The sequence below is a fragment of the Amphiura filiformis genome, chromosome 8 (assembly GCF_039555335.1).
Source record: "Amphiura filiformis chromosome 8, Afil_fr2py, whole genome shotgun sequence".
In the NCBI taxonomy this organism is placed as follows: Eukaryota; Metazoa; Echinodermata; class Ophiuroidea; order Amphilepidida; family Amphiuridae; genus Amphiura; species Amphiura filiformis.
In genome coordinates this window covers 37,531,800-37,545,962 of record NC_092635.1, presented here as the reverse complement: position 1 = coordinate 37,545,962, position 14,163 = coordinate 37,531,800, and the positions used below count along the sequence as shown (strand labels likewise).

The window sequence follows — 14,163 nt, the reverse complement described above, 5'->3', positions numbered from 1 at the left end:
AATCAGTGAAGTTGCAGCTTTTAAATACTTATATACTTATAATTTGATTGATTGTTTGGTTAATTTTGATATCATTTTAATTGATTTCATTCTAGAAATTCAGATTTAGTGATCAACCAATGTTTCAAACCATGTAAACATTCAAGAGTCTTGGCTTATTGTTCAAGTCAAATGTTCATTAACTCTTTCCACATGCTTGTCAACTGCAGACGACAAGTTTCAAACTTTTTTTTAAAAATTCACAATTGTAAATTTTCATGACCATATTTGGAATCGGCACGAAAAATGAATTAAAATGAGTACAAACAAGGCTACATGTAGTATTGGTTCTGGTGATAGCTCTTGATAATTAATTTGAGAAAATATCTCAAAACTTGAACTTTCTATGTTGAAGCTTATGGCCAGCACGCAGAACATTAAGTTTCCCATGATAGAGAAGTAGGACAGTGTTTTGATTGAGTGATCTTTAGTCATTATTCCTGTTAGTTGGCGCAGAATACACCATTCAAGCTGTCAACTGCTGATTATATTGCTTTAATTCTTGCTTATTCTGTCACCCTGAGCAAACTAAAGAAGTTTACATATTTCATTCAAGTGAAACAAAAAAAATCAAAATATTGTTTCAAGGTGAGGTAAGATCCTTGAACGTAAGCTTAATTCTCAGTTTTTTTGGTTCAAAGTGAGTCAATTAGTTCAAAGTTTGTCAATTTCAAACTTTTATCCGCTGATTAGTACCATTAGTAGTCTTTGTCTAATTGTTGTTCAGCAAAAATAAACTCATTTGCGAGTGTTTTCAGTTTTGTCTTGGACTTTAGAAGCTGCTTTGTAAAATTGTGATTTTAACTTGCATGAATGCACCAAATACCCTTCAAGTACACTTGACGAATCTGCATCTAACCAATATCTGTGATCTGACTGAACAATGAATGACTGAGAAGGAAAATCACCAAATAAAAAAACTGAGTACTGGTATCTCATTTTCTAATTGTTGAAAGTGTGTACTGTTTTTTTTTCTACTCAGATACATCAATGTCTACTGAAGGAAGAACAAGATGACAGAGAGTGAGAGTCAAGAGGGAAATGCTCCACCAAAACGCAAAGAAAGAGACAAGAATATATTTGGAGTTCAACTTGAGGTGAGTAAGCTTATAAACTAGAGATGCCTAATTGAGGGCCAAATACACCTGCATTTCTTATTATCCTTTATAGACCACTTGACATCACTGTTTATCATCAAAGGCGAGGGACTCGTCTATTGATATGCTTGAACGAGCCGCTACACTGTTCAATGGCTTTCTTGTACTATATGAAATGTGGCGGGCGATTTCAAATGCACGTGCCCTTAGCAAACTACGATGCGTACACACATTGCAGGGCAAAGAACAATGGAAATTGCCATAATTCGCGCGCATACTGCCGGGCAATGATGTCACATGCCAAGTGGTCTATATTTTTGAATAATTCAAGGACCAAACACATTGGCTGGTGAACCAGATATGGCCTGTAGGCTGCAGAATCTCTTCTTGGTGCTCACCAGTAAATAAACGTCCTATTGAAATACATGTAAAAATACAAGAAAGTAAGTTTGTTTTTCTAACAATGTGACAATATTTTGACAGTTCCGACTGGATTTCCTTAAAAGGTATAAAGTATGAAATTGAATCATTTTTCTACACAAGTTGAGACAAATCTTTGAGCTAGAGGCACCTGAACAACGCCACCTTTATTTTCAGCTTGCATGAATGCTCCTTACCTTGTCTGCACACAGATTATTTTCGAGATCCCAACTTTTTGACAAGATCAAGATGCATAATTTTGCGATATTCTGAAAATTGATCAATATTGCAGAATGCAGATCTTTTAATTTAATTATAATAAACAACCATGGCTTATCATCTTGCTCCAGAGGCCGACACTCACTTGTTTGCACTACAGACCTATGTTTACCGGAACTATCAAGGGTTACACCAGATGCGGAAGGATTTGGTGATGTGCTGCCTTTTAACTTAGAGTCCACCACAGGCCCTACAAGGGATAGGGTCTGTGACTGAGTCCACCCAGCATGCCCAGTTAATTGTTGCAGGGTTGTGCTTTAAAATTATTCTTCATGAATTTGCCCTTTACATGAATACCTCCCGGATCCACTGATTGACATCCAACACTTGTTTCATCCTTTCTGGGGAAGTTCATGTCTTCCTTCACATGATATTGTATAGCGGATCCACTGATTGACATCAAATGCTTGTAATTCGTCCTTTCTGGGGAAGTTCATGTCCCGGGGTTCATGTCTTCCTCCACATGACACTGTATAGCTGTAAATTTTGGTGAGGTTTTTATTTTCATGCTTTTGCTGTTCATTTCAAAACAGCAAGTTGACAATATGTTTGACCCGTACGGTATGATGCGTGTTCTTTGAAACCATGAATAAATTAACCCACACAGAACAGTTGCTCTGTGTGCTAGCCATAGGCTTCAACATAGTAAAAAGTTTTGAGATATTTCTCAAAATATCAAGAGCTATCTCAAGAACCACTGAACCAATACAATGTTTGTACTTATTTTGATTCATGCTGATTCCAAATATGGTCATGAAAATTTGCATTTCTAAAATTTTTGAATTTTAAACCCCATGAGAACTACCTGCCTATTGGTCAAAAAGGAGTTTTCATTATCAATTGGACCAATCAGCAACATTGTTAGAATAATTTCACCACATCAAAACATTGAGGTGAATTATTTGCAAACTCATTCTGATTGGTGATTAAAATGAAGATATCATGTAATTGACCAATCAGAGGCAATGTTAGATCAGCAGGTATTGCTCAGGGGGTTAAAGAAAATTTGAAACTTGTCCTCTGCAGTTAAGAGGGTAAAAATCCAAAAAAAAATAATACTGCTAAAATATGCCACTATTCTGTATTCATTGTAAAAGGACAATCAGTCATTTTAAATTAGATCATTTTGCACACAATGTTTGTTTTATTGAGCTGCATACATATTTTAAATGTAACAATAAGCAAAAATCATTAAAGAATATTTCATAGATTCATTTTATGAAAAAATATTAAAATTGCATGGAAAAGGAACATCTTGAACTTTCGGGGAAAACCCCCCTGGAAAAATCAGGAAAATTTGGACAAAATTACCCATCAATATACCAAAATTGATCTCGAAAGAGGGGTCATATACCAAATGGCCAAAATTATACAACCCATGTTTGCGGCGGATCCCCATATGGGAATTTATGCTGAGTACCCCCAGACTATTATGATAAACCAAACAAGATTATATGAATGCATGATATATTATCTCGAAATATATCCGATAAACTTGACATAATTCTTCCAGTCCAGGTCACTGCATGTGTTTCTTTTAAAATTCCCAATGTATATCACTATAAATGCTAACAACTATTTTGATATGTTGCAGGTGACCAGCATACTTCTTGACGCAGAAAGACGGAGACTCGATGTCCTCAAACGAGAAGTCAACAACAATAATATCAATGCATATGGACTCACAAGACCGGTAAGATCAACACCTGGGGAAGGGGATTTCTTGGATTTTGATTGAAACAAAAAGTGATTCCTGTTGCGCATTGTATTTTTTTGTTAAAGGAAACATTTGAAAGGAACGCTTTGTGCATTGCTCTTTTTAGACGTGCTCCTAGAAACAAAATTATTGTTTTTTAGCCTTATCACCCATGTTTAGGCATGACAGTAAGAAATATCAATCAAGTTCCAAATTTTGAGGTCTTCAACCATGTGTGAGTCAACTGTTAATGCAAACCAATAGGCAATACAAAGTATCACCATGATTTTGTTATATACAGATTGATTTCTAATCATTACAATATCCATGAAGTAGTGCATTACTTTGACAATCTAGTTGGCTCAATTCAAACAATCATAACCTACATGGGTTTAGAGCTGTTTATTCATGCTAAGAATATTGAAACAGTGCCCTCTATTAATACTCTTAAGTATCAATAGAGGGCACTGTTTCAAAAAGTAAAAACTTTTGTGTGATAAATGCTATGCAATGACTTGCCTTGATTATGCCCAAATACATTGCAATTTCTTCATATTCACTGATTCATAGTGACTTTGAGGGTGTGTGGGATGAGTGTGTGTTTGAAGAAATAAGCTAACATTCAGTTTACATTTTCTTTTCATACTAACCATTTAATTTTTTGCAATTTCATTAAATGTACACATGCATCATGTAGAATTCATGTCCTGGTTCATTAAATGCCGTAACTGAACAAACTACCACAACCACTAACACAACTCAAGATGCTAGCGCTAGCAAAAAATTCTCACCTAATGAAGAATTTGTGGTAAGATTGAAAATATTTCATCATATATGCTGAATTTATTCTGCAGTCCTCATCGATGATGATGTGTGTTTGAGATATGGATAAGCGACCAATAAATGGAACATTTGTTGTCGCCTCTGGAAAGACCAAATAAAAGTTTATTTGTTCATGCAATGATTGCTCATCGCGAGCGACTGAAGTGTAGATTCAGCTTAATTAATCCCTGCTGGTACTCATTTCTTTCATTAACTCCATAAGAACTACCTGCCGATTGGTCAAAAAGAAGTTTTCATTATCAAATGGACCAATCAGCAACATTGTTAGAATAATTTCACCACACAAAACAATTGGGGTGAATTATTTGTAAAGCTCCATGCTGATTGGTGATTAAAGTGAAGATATCATGTAATTGACCAATCAGAGGCAATGCTAGATCGGCAGGTAGTGCTCAGGGGTTAAACCATTTTCATTCTCATTTTCTGAATCCATGCTGCACTCTGTCATATTTGCTGTACTATCACGTCTGCATCTGTACTCTTTTATTGCATTTTATCCTGGCAATCCTTTGTTAACTATAGCTGGTCAATTAAGTTGGTTTCTTTAGCTTATATTTTCCTCGTTTCAGTCCGGGGGGCACTCAGAATGATACTTGTAAGCACCCGCGTGAAAGAAAACACGGATTTGGTTTTGAAAAGCAAAACGAGGATCCACACGGATCCGCGATTAGAGTCTCAAAACACTCATTTTACTAAAAGAAGGGGTGTTTTATTAAGGACAATCCTCGCTTAGGGTAGGGTTTTTTTTAATTACCCAAAACTTATTCTTCACTTAGGGTGTTTTTATTCGAGTAAAATCCTCGTTTAGGGTTAGTTTGACATATTTTCAGCATCCTAGCTTAGGGTCATTTTTGAAAGTCAATTCACATGGATCATACAACTTTTATACATGAGTGCCCCCCCCCCCTGTTTCAGTTGTAAAGACTATAATTTTCTTTGCTGTTAAAGTCATATTGTAACATCGTATAGGACGATTTCACGAAAGGTCATTAGTTCAAATCTGCCGCCAGAAGACATGATGCGTGCATGAGCACAAAAGAAATCCCCAGTTGAAGTGATATTGATTGACTCATTTGCTTTATACTTGTTCCATGTATCCTGTCTTCTGGAGACAGATTTGAACTAATGACCCTAAATTGACCTATAAGAAATAGAATTGTATTTCTTTCCCACAAGTTAGTTTTCACTGTCAGATATGTCCCTGTTTATTAAAGGGCATTTCGTGATCCACAGCCTCATCCCCCCCCCCCCACTTTTCTTGAGATTTTTATACCACTGGAAACCTCTGGCTACATAATGTTTATGTACCAAAAATTTGAATTCAAATTTAAATTTTGTTCTGGTATACCAGAACGAAATTACAACAGTGGCCTATGGAGCAGTGTAATACACATAATCATGCATAACTCGCAAACTCAAAATCGGAAGCAACTGAAATTTTGGGAATAAGCTTTTTTTGTGGATATCTACTGAAAAATGTCATAAAAAGAGGATGCTAGGATCACAAAATCCTCTTTTAATTTTGGCATGAGGCAGTATAAGGTAAATCACTATTTTTGTACCAGGGCATATATGTCGCCAATCCATCAAACGTGACTGACATTGGTCCTTTTGATCCTGCACCGCCATGTATGAACAGTGTTTTGAACATCCTGTCGCGGCATTCAACCAATATTTCGGACGTAATAATTAAACGTCTTATTCAGTTGTTTTATTCAAAATCTCGGATTTTGTCAAAACTACAGCACCTAAAGTCTTGATTTTTGCCTGTAAGTTTACTAAAGTACATTAGAATTGTGTAAAAACAGAATTTTGAAGGGATATTGAGGGCATCCTCAGCAAATGTTACAATATGGCTTTAACTGTTAAGTGCGTATGTCATGAGAATGAGTCGACAGAGGGCTAGCAATTTCATGACAAGTTGGGATTAAATACAAGTTTGTTGTTCCATTAGACAGGTAGACAGACATCTGTAACATGATGTTAACCCTCTTCGCGCGGGTGTCGACTGCAGACGACATGTTTCAAAAAAATTCTAAAAATTCAAAAATTTCCGAAATGTAAATTTTCATTACCATATTTGGAATCAGCATGAAAATGCATTGAAATGAGTACAAACAAGCCTAGTATTGGTTCAGTGGTTCTTTAGATAGCTCTTGATATTTTGAGAAAATATCTCAAAATTTGGACTTTTTATGTTGAAGCCTATGGCTAGCACGCAGAGCATTAAGGTCTCTTACATGGAAGTCATTACTTACCCACTGTTTTTACTAGCTTTTACTTGACAAATCTTTGCACTTTCTGAGTTGAGTTTCGTAAAGAAATGTTGTGTTTAGAAGTTTTGAGAGAAATGTTTGATTAAAGCACCATTCAGAACTTTGCTGCAAAACAGGCCTACCTGCTCAAACATTTATTAATTAGCATAAGTCTATGTTAGTAATAGTAGGGTTATAAGACAAGCATATTTCGTCAAATATTAAGTCGCAAATAACTCCTTACATAAATGTTCCTGTTTGTCAGTGTTCAAACAGAGGAATCTGCAAAGGGGGCCACACCCCTACTTTTCTGATTGAAATGTATTTCTTAAGTTATGAACATATAGAGAGCATATATTCCACAGGGCTCCTCCACTGGCATCCTCAGGCTGTGTCCGAGGAACTGAAGAACTTAAAATTACAGTGGAGAACTGAAGTGAAATGTACAGAAAAGTGGTGGGAAGTGGGAACAGTATGCTGGCTTTCATCAGCATAATGCGAGTACACTACAAGATTCCTATTGGGGCCACTGGCACAGGTACACCGTCATGAAGGTACTTGGCTGGTACTTAATAATGTAGGTACTTTGTGTGCACCAGTCAGGTACGTTGGTGATGGTGTATATGTGCAGGTAGCTGTAATAAGAATCTTGTACTACAGGGTGTATCAAAATTAAGTATACAGTTTGAAAAATGCCGCTAGATTAAAAAGTATGAGGTCTTTGGTCAAAATTCTCTAGTTGATAACTTAATCAACATCTTGTCCTCCTTCAGCTGAAAAATCACTGGCGTGTGACCAATAATAAGGATTTGGTGGCTACTTTTGTGAGCTGAGTACAAAGAGCAGTTGCGCGAAGTCAATTGGATTTAAATGCCCGGTGCTTGTTATTGTTGTGCAGCCAAGAGAAACATGCAGGTGTACAGATCATTTGTCCTCATTTTTAGGGTTCCAATCCTGTGCATGTATGAATTACATAACCCGTGACTTTTGGTAAATCTGGACAACTATCTCCTTACATATGCTAGGTTTGACTTGACAAGGAGAATAGCAACATTAAAGTGGATACTCCACAGTACACGCCAGAGCAAAGGGCCTTCCTTGTTGCAGTGTACCATCGCACCCAGAGTCCAGCAGAACTGCTTCGGAGATTCCGTCAGCAGTACCCAAATGCACGCCCCCTTCACGTGGCGCTATTTACAAAAATGTTGCGAAGTATCAGATAACTGGAACGAGTCATAATCTGAACAGAGAACATTGTGGTTGCCCCCGTACTGGAAGATATGCTGCTAATATCCTAACAGTCCGTAACACTCTGCAGGCGGGGCAAGCAAGAGGTCAAATTAGCTGCCGCCGAAATGGACTTGGAATACCATTTGCAACCTTTAACAGAATAACTCGTTTATAACTTGCGATTTCATCCCTATCAGATGATAAGGAGACATCAACTTCAGCAAGCAGATCACCAACGTCGCACTGTGTTCTGTCAGTGGCTTCTTGCCCGTCCCCTACGTTTCCTGGAAGATTTCATCATTGGCGATGAAGCAGAGTTTGCATAAAATGTTTTCACAAGTCCTCCTGCAGACCTTGATGAACTTCAGAGACGCATAATTGCACGAGTTGACATTCTCTGGCAGGACAGACCTCTCATTAGACGTGGTGTGAACGCCATGTTGAGAAGAGCCGAAATCTGCATACAGAGGAATGGTGGGCATTTGAAAGACCAAAACTAAAACTGTCAATAACTGTAAACAGTAAAGAAAGTGGTGAGACTTTTCTTGTAATTTGTATGTTGTTTTGATTTTTATTGACTTCGCGCAACTACTTTTTGTACACGGTTCACAAAAGTAGCCACCAAATCCTTATTATTGGTCACACGCCAGTGATTTTTCAGCTATAGGAGGACAAGATGTTGATTAAGCTATCAACTAAAGAATTTTGACCACAGACCTCATACTTTTTATACTAGCGGCATTTTTCAAACTATATACTTAATTTTGATCCACCCTGTATAGTTCTAAATTCTAAAATTTTGATGAATTTTATAGTGTTCTAATCAAGCAAATCACTGAATGGCGCTTTAATTTTTATGTCACATATGCTCTATGTATTTGCTCAAAAAGCAACAGGCAAGAAGTGTCTGACATCCTTTCTGATTTGAGTCAAAGGGAAATGTTGATGTGTGTATAGTGTTTTAACTGGAGCAACCACTAAGGATGCATTATTCGGTCAATTTGTGTGTATCTGTAGGCTATGTATCACTGGAAGTGCCTTTGTTGATTGTATTTATGATTTTCCATTTTGAGTATGGTAAGTATGGGAATGGTGAAGTTCTCACACAAGCCTTGCACTTGATTATTGTTGTCATCAACAGGGTGTACCTTAACTTATCTGGCACTGGGCAATTGGCTAATTATCTATTGGCTTCAATACATACTGATCTAAAATTGTTAGCTGCACCTGCTGCCAGATGGGTGTGTAAGGGGACATTAAGGTACGGGCCTGTTCATCAATGTGCTAGCCTATAGACCACTTGACATGTGATGTCATTGCCCGGCAATATGGGTGCGACTTATGGAAATTTCCTTGTTCTTTGCCCTGCAGTGTGCTACACATTGTAGTTTGCTCAGGGCACAGGCATTTTAAATTGCCCACCATATTGTATATAGTACAAGAAAGTCATTGAACAGTGTAGTGGTTCATTCAAACATATCCCTGGTTCAAGCATATTGATAGACCAGTCCCTTGCTTTGTTGATAAACAATGATGTCAAGTGGTTTATAGTGCAGACTTTATATCAGCTGCATTATTGTTGTTCAAATTAATACATTTCCATGTAGATTTTTTTTATTCAGACCTCATTTTAATGTTTTTCTTCTTTTTCTTCAGCAAAAGGAATATGAACGCCAGAAAGCCACTCTTGCGTAAGTATTGAAGACATGTAAATTAAATTATTCAGTAAATAAGATTTTATGTTGCTGCACACCTGGGTGAAAACTTTTATTAACTTAGCTAAGTTGGTAAAGCCAGGGCCGTAGCAAGCGGGGCGGTCGGGGATGCCATGGCTGCCCCACTTTTTGAGAAATTTGTTATGTTTTTCTTTATATCTTTATTTCAATTTGGGCATATATTTGTAATTTGGCCGCCCCACATTTGTGATGGCCGCCCCACATTTTTCAACCTTGCTACGGCCCTGGGTAAAGCACCAGACTTTGGTTACAATTTCATGTTTTCAAAAGCGCTCGATAGCAAGCACATATGCTAACTATCGTGTTTTTACGGTATCGGTATGAATTTTGTCACTGTATGAATTTCGTGACAAGAGGAATATGCACAAAGGTCCCCCTTGGTTGGAAACCTCAAACAATTCTGTCTTGTGAAAATAACTTTAGTTGTTGTTTCAAAGGTGATCAATCTGAAATCCATTATAATTTTGTACTGTTTATATAAGGCCTAAAAAAATTCTATTGCTCTTAGAGCTCCAAAGTCAGGGTCGGTGGGTCGGTTTACTTTTTTTTGCAATACAATATCAAGAAATACAAGTTCCCCGGACAAGTTCACCACAAAATACCATAAAACAATGAATAAGGGTTTCTTAGGCTTGTTTTTTAATGAGAGTTGTGCAGTCAAATTTCAAAAACATTTTTACAACATTTTTGTGTATTTTATACCAAATAATGAAAATTAAAATATGGGAAAAATGCGACCCTATTTTTGTCTAATTTTAGGGTCAGTCGAATAGAGTAATACATATCTTTTTTTTAGGCCTAAGGAACATGCATGTAACAAGATACTGAAAGTGTGCAAAGATTCCATTGTTATTTCAGTTGGTACAAAGGCTATTCTGTTAAATTTTTACAAATTTAAATGATTGAAGTGCCTAAACAACATTTAATGACATAAATATTTGTATATAAAAAGTGTAAGTAATAATAACCTATTAATTATTCATGATGTTGATCAATTGCATTCCAGCCGGTTTCAATTCCAGCACGACATGCTGGAAAAGGAATACAGAGAAGCTGCCCTCTATATGTTTAAGAGCCATCATCGTGCCTTCAAGGTAAGTTTTGTTGCTGCAGTATTCCCTTCCAGGAGCCAGTGATGTCATTTCTGCAAATTCTACTGGTATAAACAGTCTTAAGGTCCGTTCATACTAAGCCGAAATTGCTCTGCGTTGTGGTGCGTTGCCGATATATCAATTACTTTTTGCCGCAACTCTTCGCATTTCCAAGTTAAAATGTATTTAAATTTATTGCGAAACTGCAATGCAGTATTTTGCAGTACGATGTGGTGCAGTAACACACCACACCGCAAAGCAATTGTGGCATAGTATGAACGGACCTTTTGACTTGATAAGAGTGTAAAAAGTTCAACAGCTTGGGGAACATCCCCGCAGACACCCCCTGCATCACACGTGCATGATGCGATGACCGCTCAGCGGCCATATTTCAACATTTGTGATCCTGATATCTAGTTAGGTCCCCTTAGGCTGGTAAATAATCCACCCCTGCTGCACCCACACTTTTTAAAACATCCTGCGTGGCCCCTGTTCACAACATAAGTTCGATTTTATCACTACAACTGTGAACTGGTGAAAGGGATTTCTTATTTTCTGAAATGATATGATAAATCGAGGATACAAGATAAGCTAGATTATGGGAGTTGTGTGAATCTGTCTGGTTACATCTGTCATGTGAGGGCAGGCTTTATGTTCACCAAGTAAAGACTGGGGGTATAATTAAAGACAGAGAATGAGAGATAAAAAGAATTTATTGCGTCTGATGTCACTGTCAATTACGATCCTTGATTGGTTTACACAGGTTAATCAGCACGTAAAAGGAAGACCGATCTATCTGGTGCTGATCGGAGAAAAGGAATAGCAGCAAATGGCGAAAAATTACGTACTTTTACAAGGCAAAAAGCAGCTTTTCTAGGCATTGTGGACATGGTGCCTTCGGTTAAGAAAGTTTCCTACTATAAAGACCTAACTTTTGAGATGGTTTGCATGTTTCAAGGTGCAAAATTAACAATACGGCACCCGGTTATAAATCCGCGTTCAGCAAGTTATCATCACATCACTTGTAAACAAACCGTGCTCGAGTTTGATTGACAGATGACGTCAGATGCGATAAATTGTCTTTATCTTTGTCTTTCATTATAGCGAATAATAGTACTGTATAAGTGGAAATTTTCGTGAGGGTTTTATTTTCACGAATTTTGCAATTAGAGCTCCAACTGCGAAAATAACACCAGCGAATATATGCAATAATGTATTACAACTATGGGGAGGACTGGGCAATCGCGAAAATAACATTTGCGAAAATGTGTCTCTCACTACAAATTGCACAAAAAACCACTTATACAGTATGCGCGGACCTGTCACATGTCAAATTTGGAGAAATTTCTATTGAAGTAAATGCTGATATGTAAATTTGACATAGTAAGTGAAGTTGATGTGTCAGATATTCTTTTGCACACAGTATTTATGGGAAAACAATGGTTGCAATAAAATTTAGGATTCAGTATGAAAATATGAAGAAAATTAGTGCTAGAAAGTATCAAAATATTAGGACAAATGATGACAGTCATCAATAAAAGAAAAATATTGTTCATAGATAATACATAAAATGACTCATTTGATCATGTCACAATATGAAGAATATGACAATTGACATTGCACAATAGGTAAGCACTTGCTTGATCTCATTTTACTTGTAGAGTTGAGAGCAAAATGTGATCAAACGGCTGCCTTGTGTTAGGTCTGTAATACATATTGCAAGTAATTTCTTTTGAAGTCTAAAAATTTGGTGCTTAGTTCATTTTTGATATATATTTTATTTTAATGAATAAACTATTGATCTTTTATTTGGGAAATCTTTTATTTTGATATGTCTTTGTATTAAATTATCACGTTAATAATAAAACCACAAGGCAGACTTGTATCACCCAGAGTATCACCTATTGTGTCTGAACCGTTCACTTGTTCCATCCAGAGTTCATAGGCAATGAAGCAGACACACAATGGACTATTCCAGTTGAAATCCATATACCCCCTATAGAAGACATGACCTTGATCTCCCACAAAGGGAGTGTGAATTTCAAATGGGGTTACCTGAATGGGTGATTCCATTTGAAATCTTCACCCCTTTGTAAGAGATTTAGGTCATCTTCCATAGGGGGTGTATGGATTTTAACTGGAGTAGCATATGACTGTCAGCTTGCACACATTTGGCATGCTCCCTCACTTTATAAGTACAAGTGACCTTTGCATAAATGTTTTGAATGTTGTCCAAATTAATCAGCGATTTAGTCATGATTGTAGTCAACTTCAAAATGATGAAACACGTGTTGTTTTTGTTTCTAGCACATACAAGTCGTGTTCACATTTTGAGTTGAGTTACACCCGGTGAAAACTTAACACTAACATTGTTCCGACCAAACAAGGGTCAAACTTGCACCGGTGCCAGGCATAGCAGCGCTCACATTGCAACATACGCCTGGCTGAAATTATACCTAGCTCGCTACTCCTGACTTTTGTTAGGAATAAATTGTTTGACGTATGCCTGGCGGAACTTACGCTACCATCGTTCACACTCCCACTACTCCTGGCAGCACCTACCACTACTTCTAGCAACTTGCGCCGACCAAGTTCCTTCCGTTGGTCGTACGTCCAACAATGTGAACACAGCTTCAGTATTTCTATATTTATCCTTGAATTGATTAGTGGAAGGATGTTAAATGACTCTTAGAAGATGGACAAAAGGATTGCAGAATGTTGCTTTTGAGATATGGATGTGAAATATTGTCCAGGTTTTCCTGTCTTTATGAAGGGTGATCTGGTCCTTCATGTGCTTGCTATGAATATCTGCAGCCATGTGTTTCATCAGGTTGTTCAACGATGTGATTAGAAATGACTTGATTGTTTACTTGCTTATATGTGTTGTAATTAGTCATTGGACATGAACCATTATAGTACACTTTGAAAAGAGACTTACCTTCTGTTGCCCACATTTGCTCAGATTCAGGCTATTATTAGTCAGGGGGTATGTGTAAGTGGACAACATATAAAATTAAAAATTAAAAAGGTTCAAATTTGGAAGAAAAATTAACATTTAGGGTCCACTCTTTCAGTGAAAATGTTAAAACAAGAAGTCCCATTTTTAGGGACTATAAAAGATGGCCTGTTAGATCAAGCTGATTTCTTTTTTGAAAAAGGTCCACATTTTGAAATTCTAACACCCCAAAAATCATGGCAAGCCATTAAGCAACTATCAAAATTTAATGAAATTATATGAGATAAAATAGACCATTAGTTGCTCATGCATAGTTGATACTCCAAGTACAAACAACTTGAGGCCTTTAAGTCACCATTATTATTAAAACCTCACAATAGTACCATCCGGGAGTACCATCTACATGCAAATGTTCACGCTCCATAAATTTGCATACTTCTCATGCACTCCAAGCAAATATGAGAATGTGCAAATTATGAAAAAGTGAACTGTAACTTAATGTTTCCTTATTTAAAAAATAA

At 36.9% G+C, this 14,163-nt stretch overlaps 1 protein-coding gene across 2 annotated transcripts in view; it reads left to right on the top strand.

Annotated features, from left to right (window-relative positions):
- LOC140159000 (ras-GEF domain-containing family member 1B-like) overlaps positions 1-14,163 on the top strand; it is a 289,431-nt gene that overhangs the window by 21,395 nt on the left and 253,873 nt on the right. Inside the window, exons 2-6 of one of the 2 annotated variants that reach the window (XM_072182301.1) lie at positions 1,022-1,136; positions 3,430-3,528; positions 4,229-4,339; positions 9,516-9,550; positions 10,602-10,689. In XM_072182301.1, coding sequence (XP_072038402.1) covers positions 1,053-1,136; positions 3,430-3,528; positions 4,229-4,339; positions 9,516-9,550; positions 10,602-10,689 — 417 coding nt within the window. In that variant the 5' untranslated portion in view covers positions 1,022-1,052. The remainder of the gene's footprint in view (positions 1-1,021; positions 1,137-3,429; positions 3,529-4,228; positions 4,340-9,515; positions 9,551-10,601; positions 10,690-14,163) is intronic. The other variant, XM_072182303.1, reaches the window with a different exon arrangement.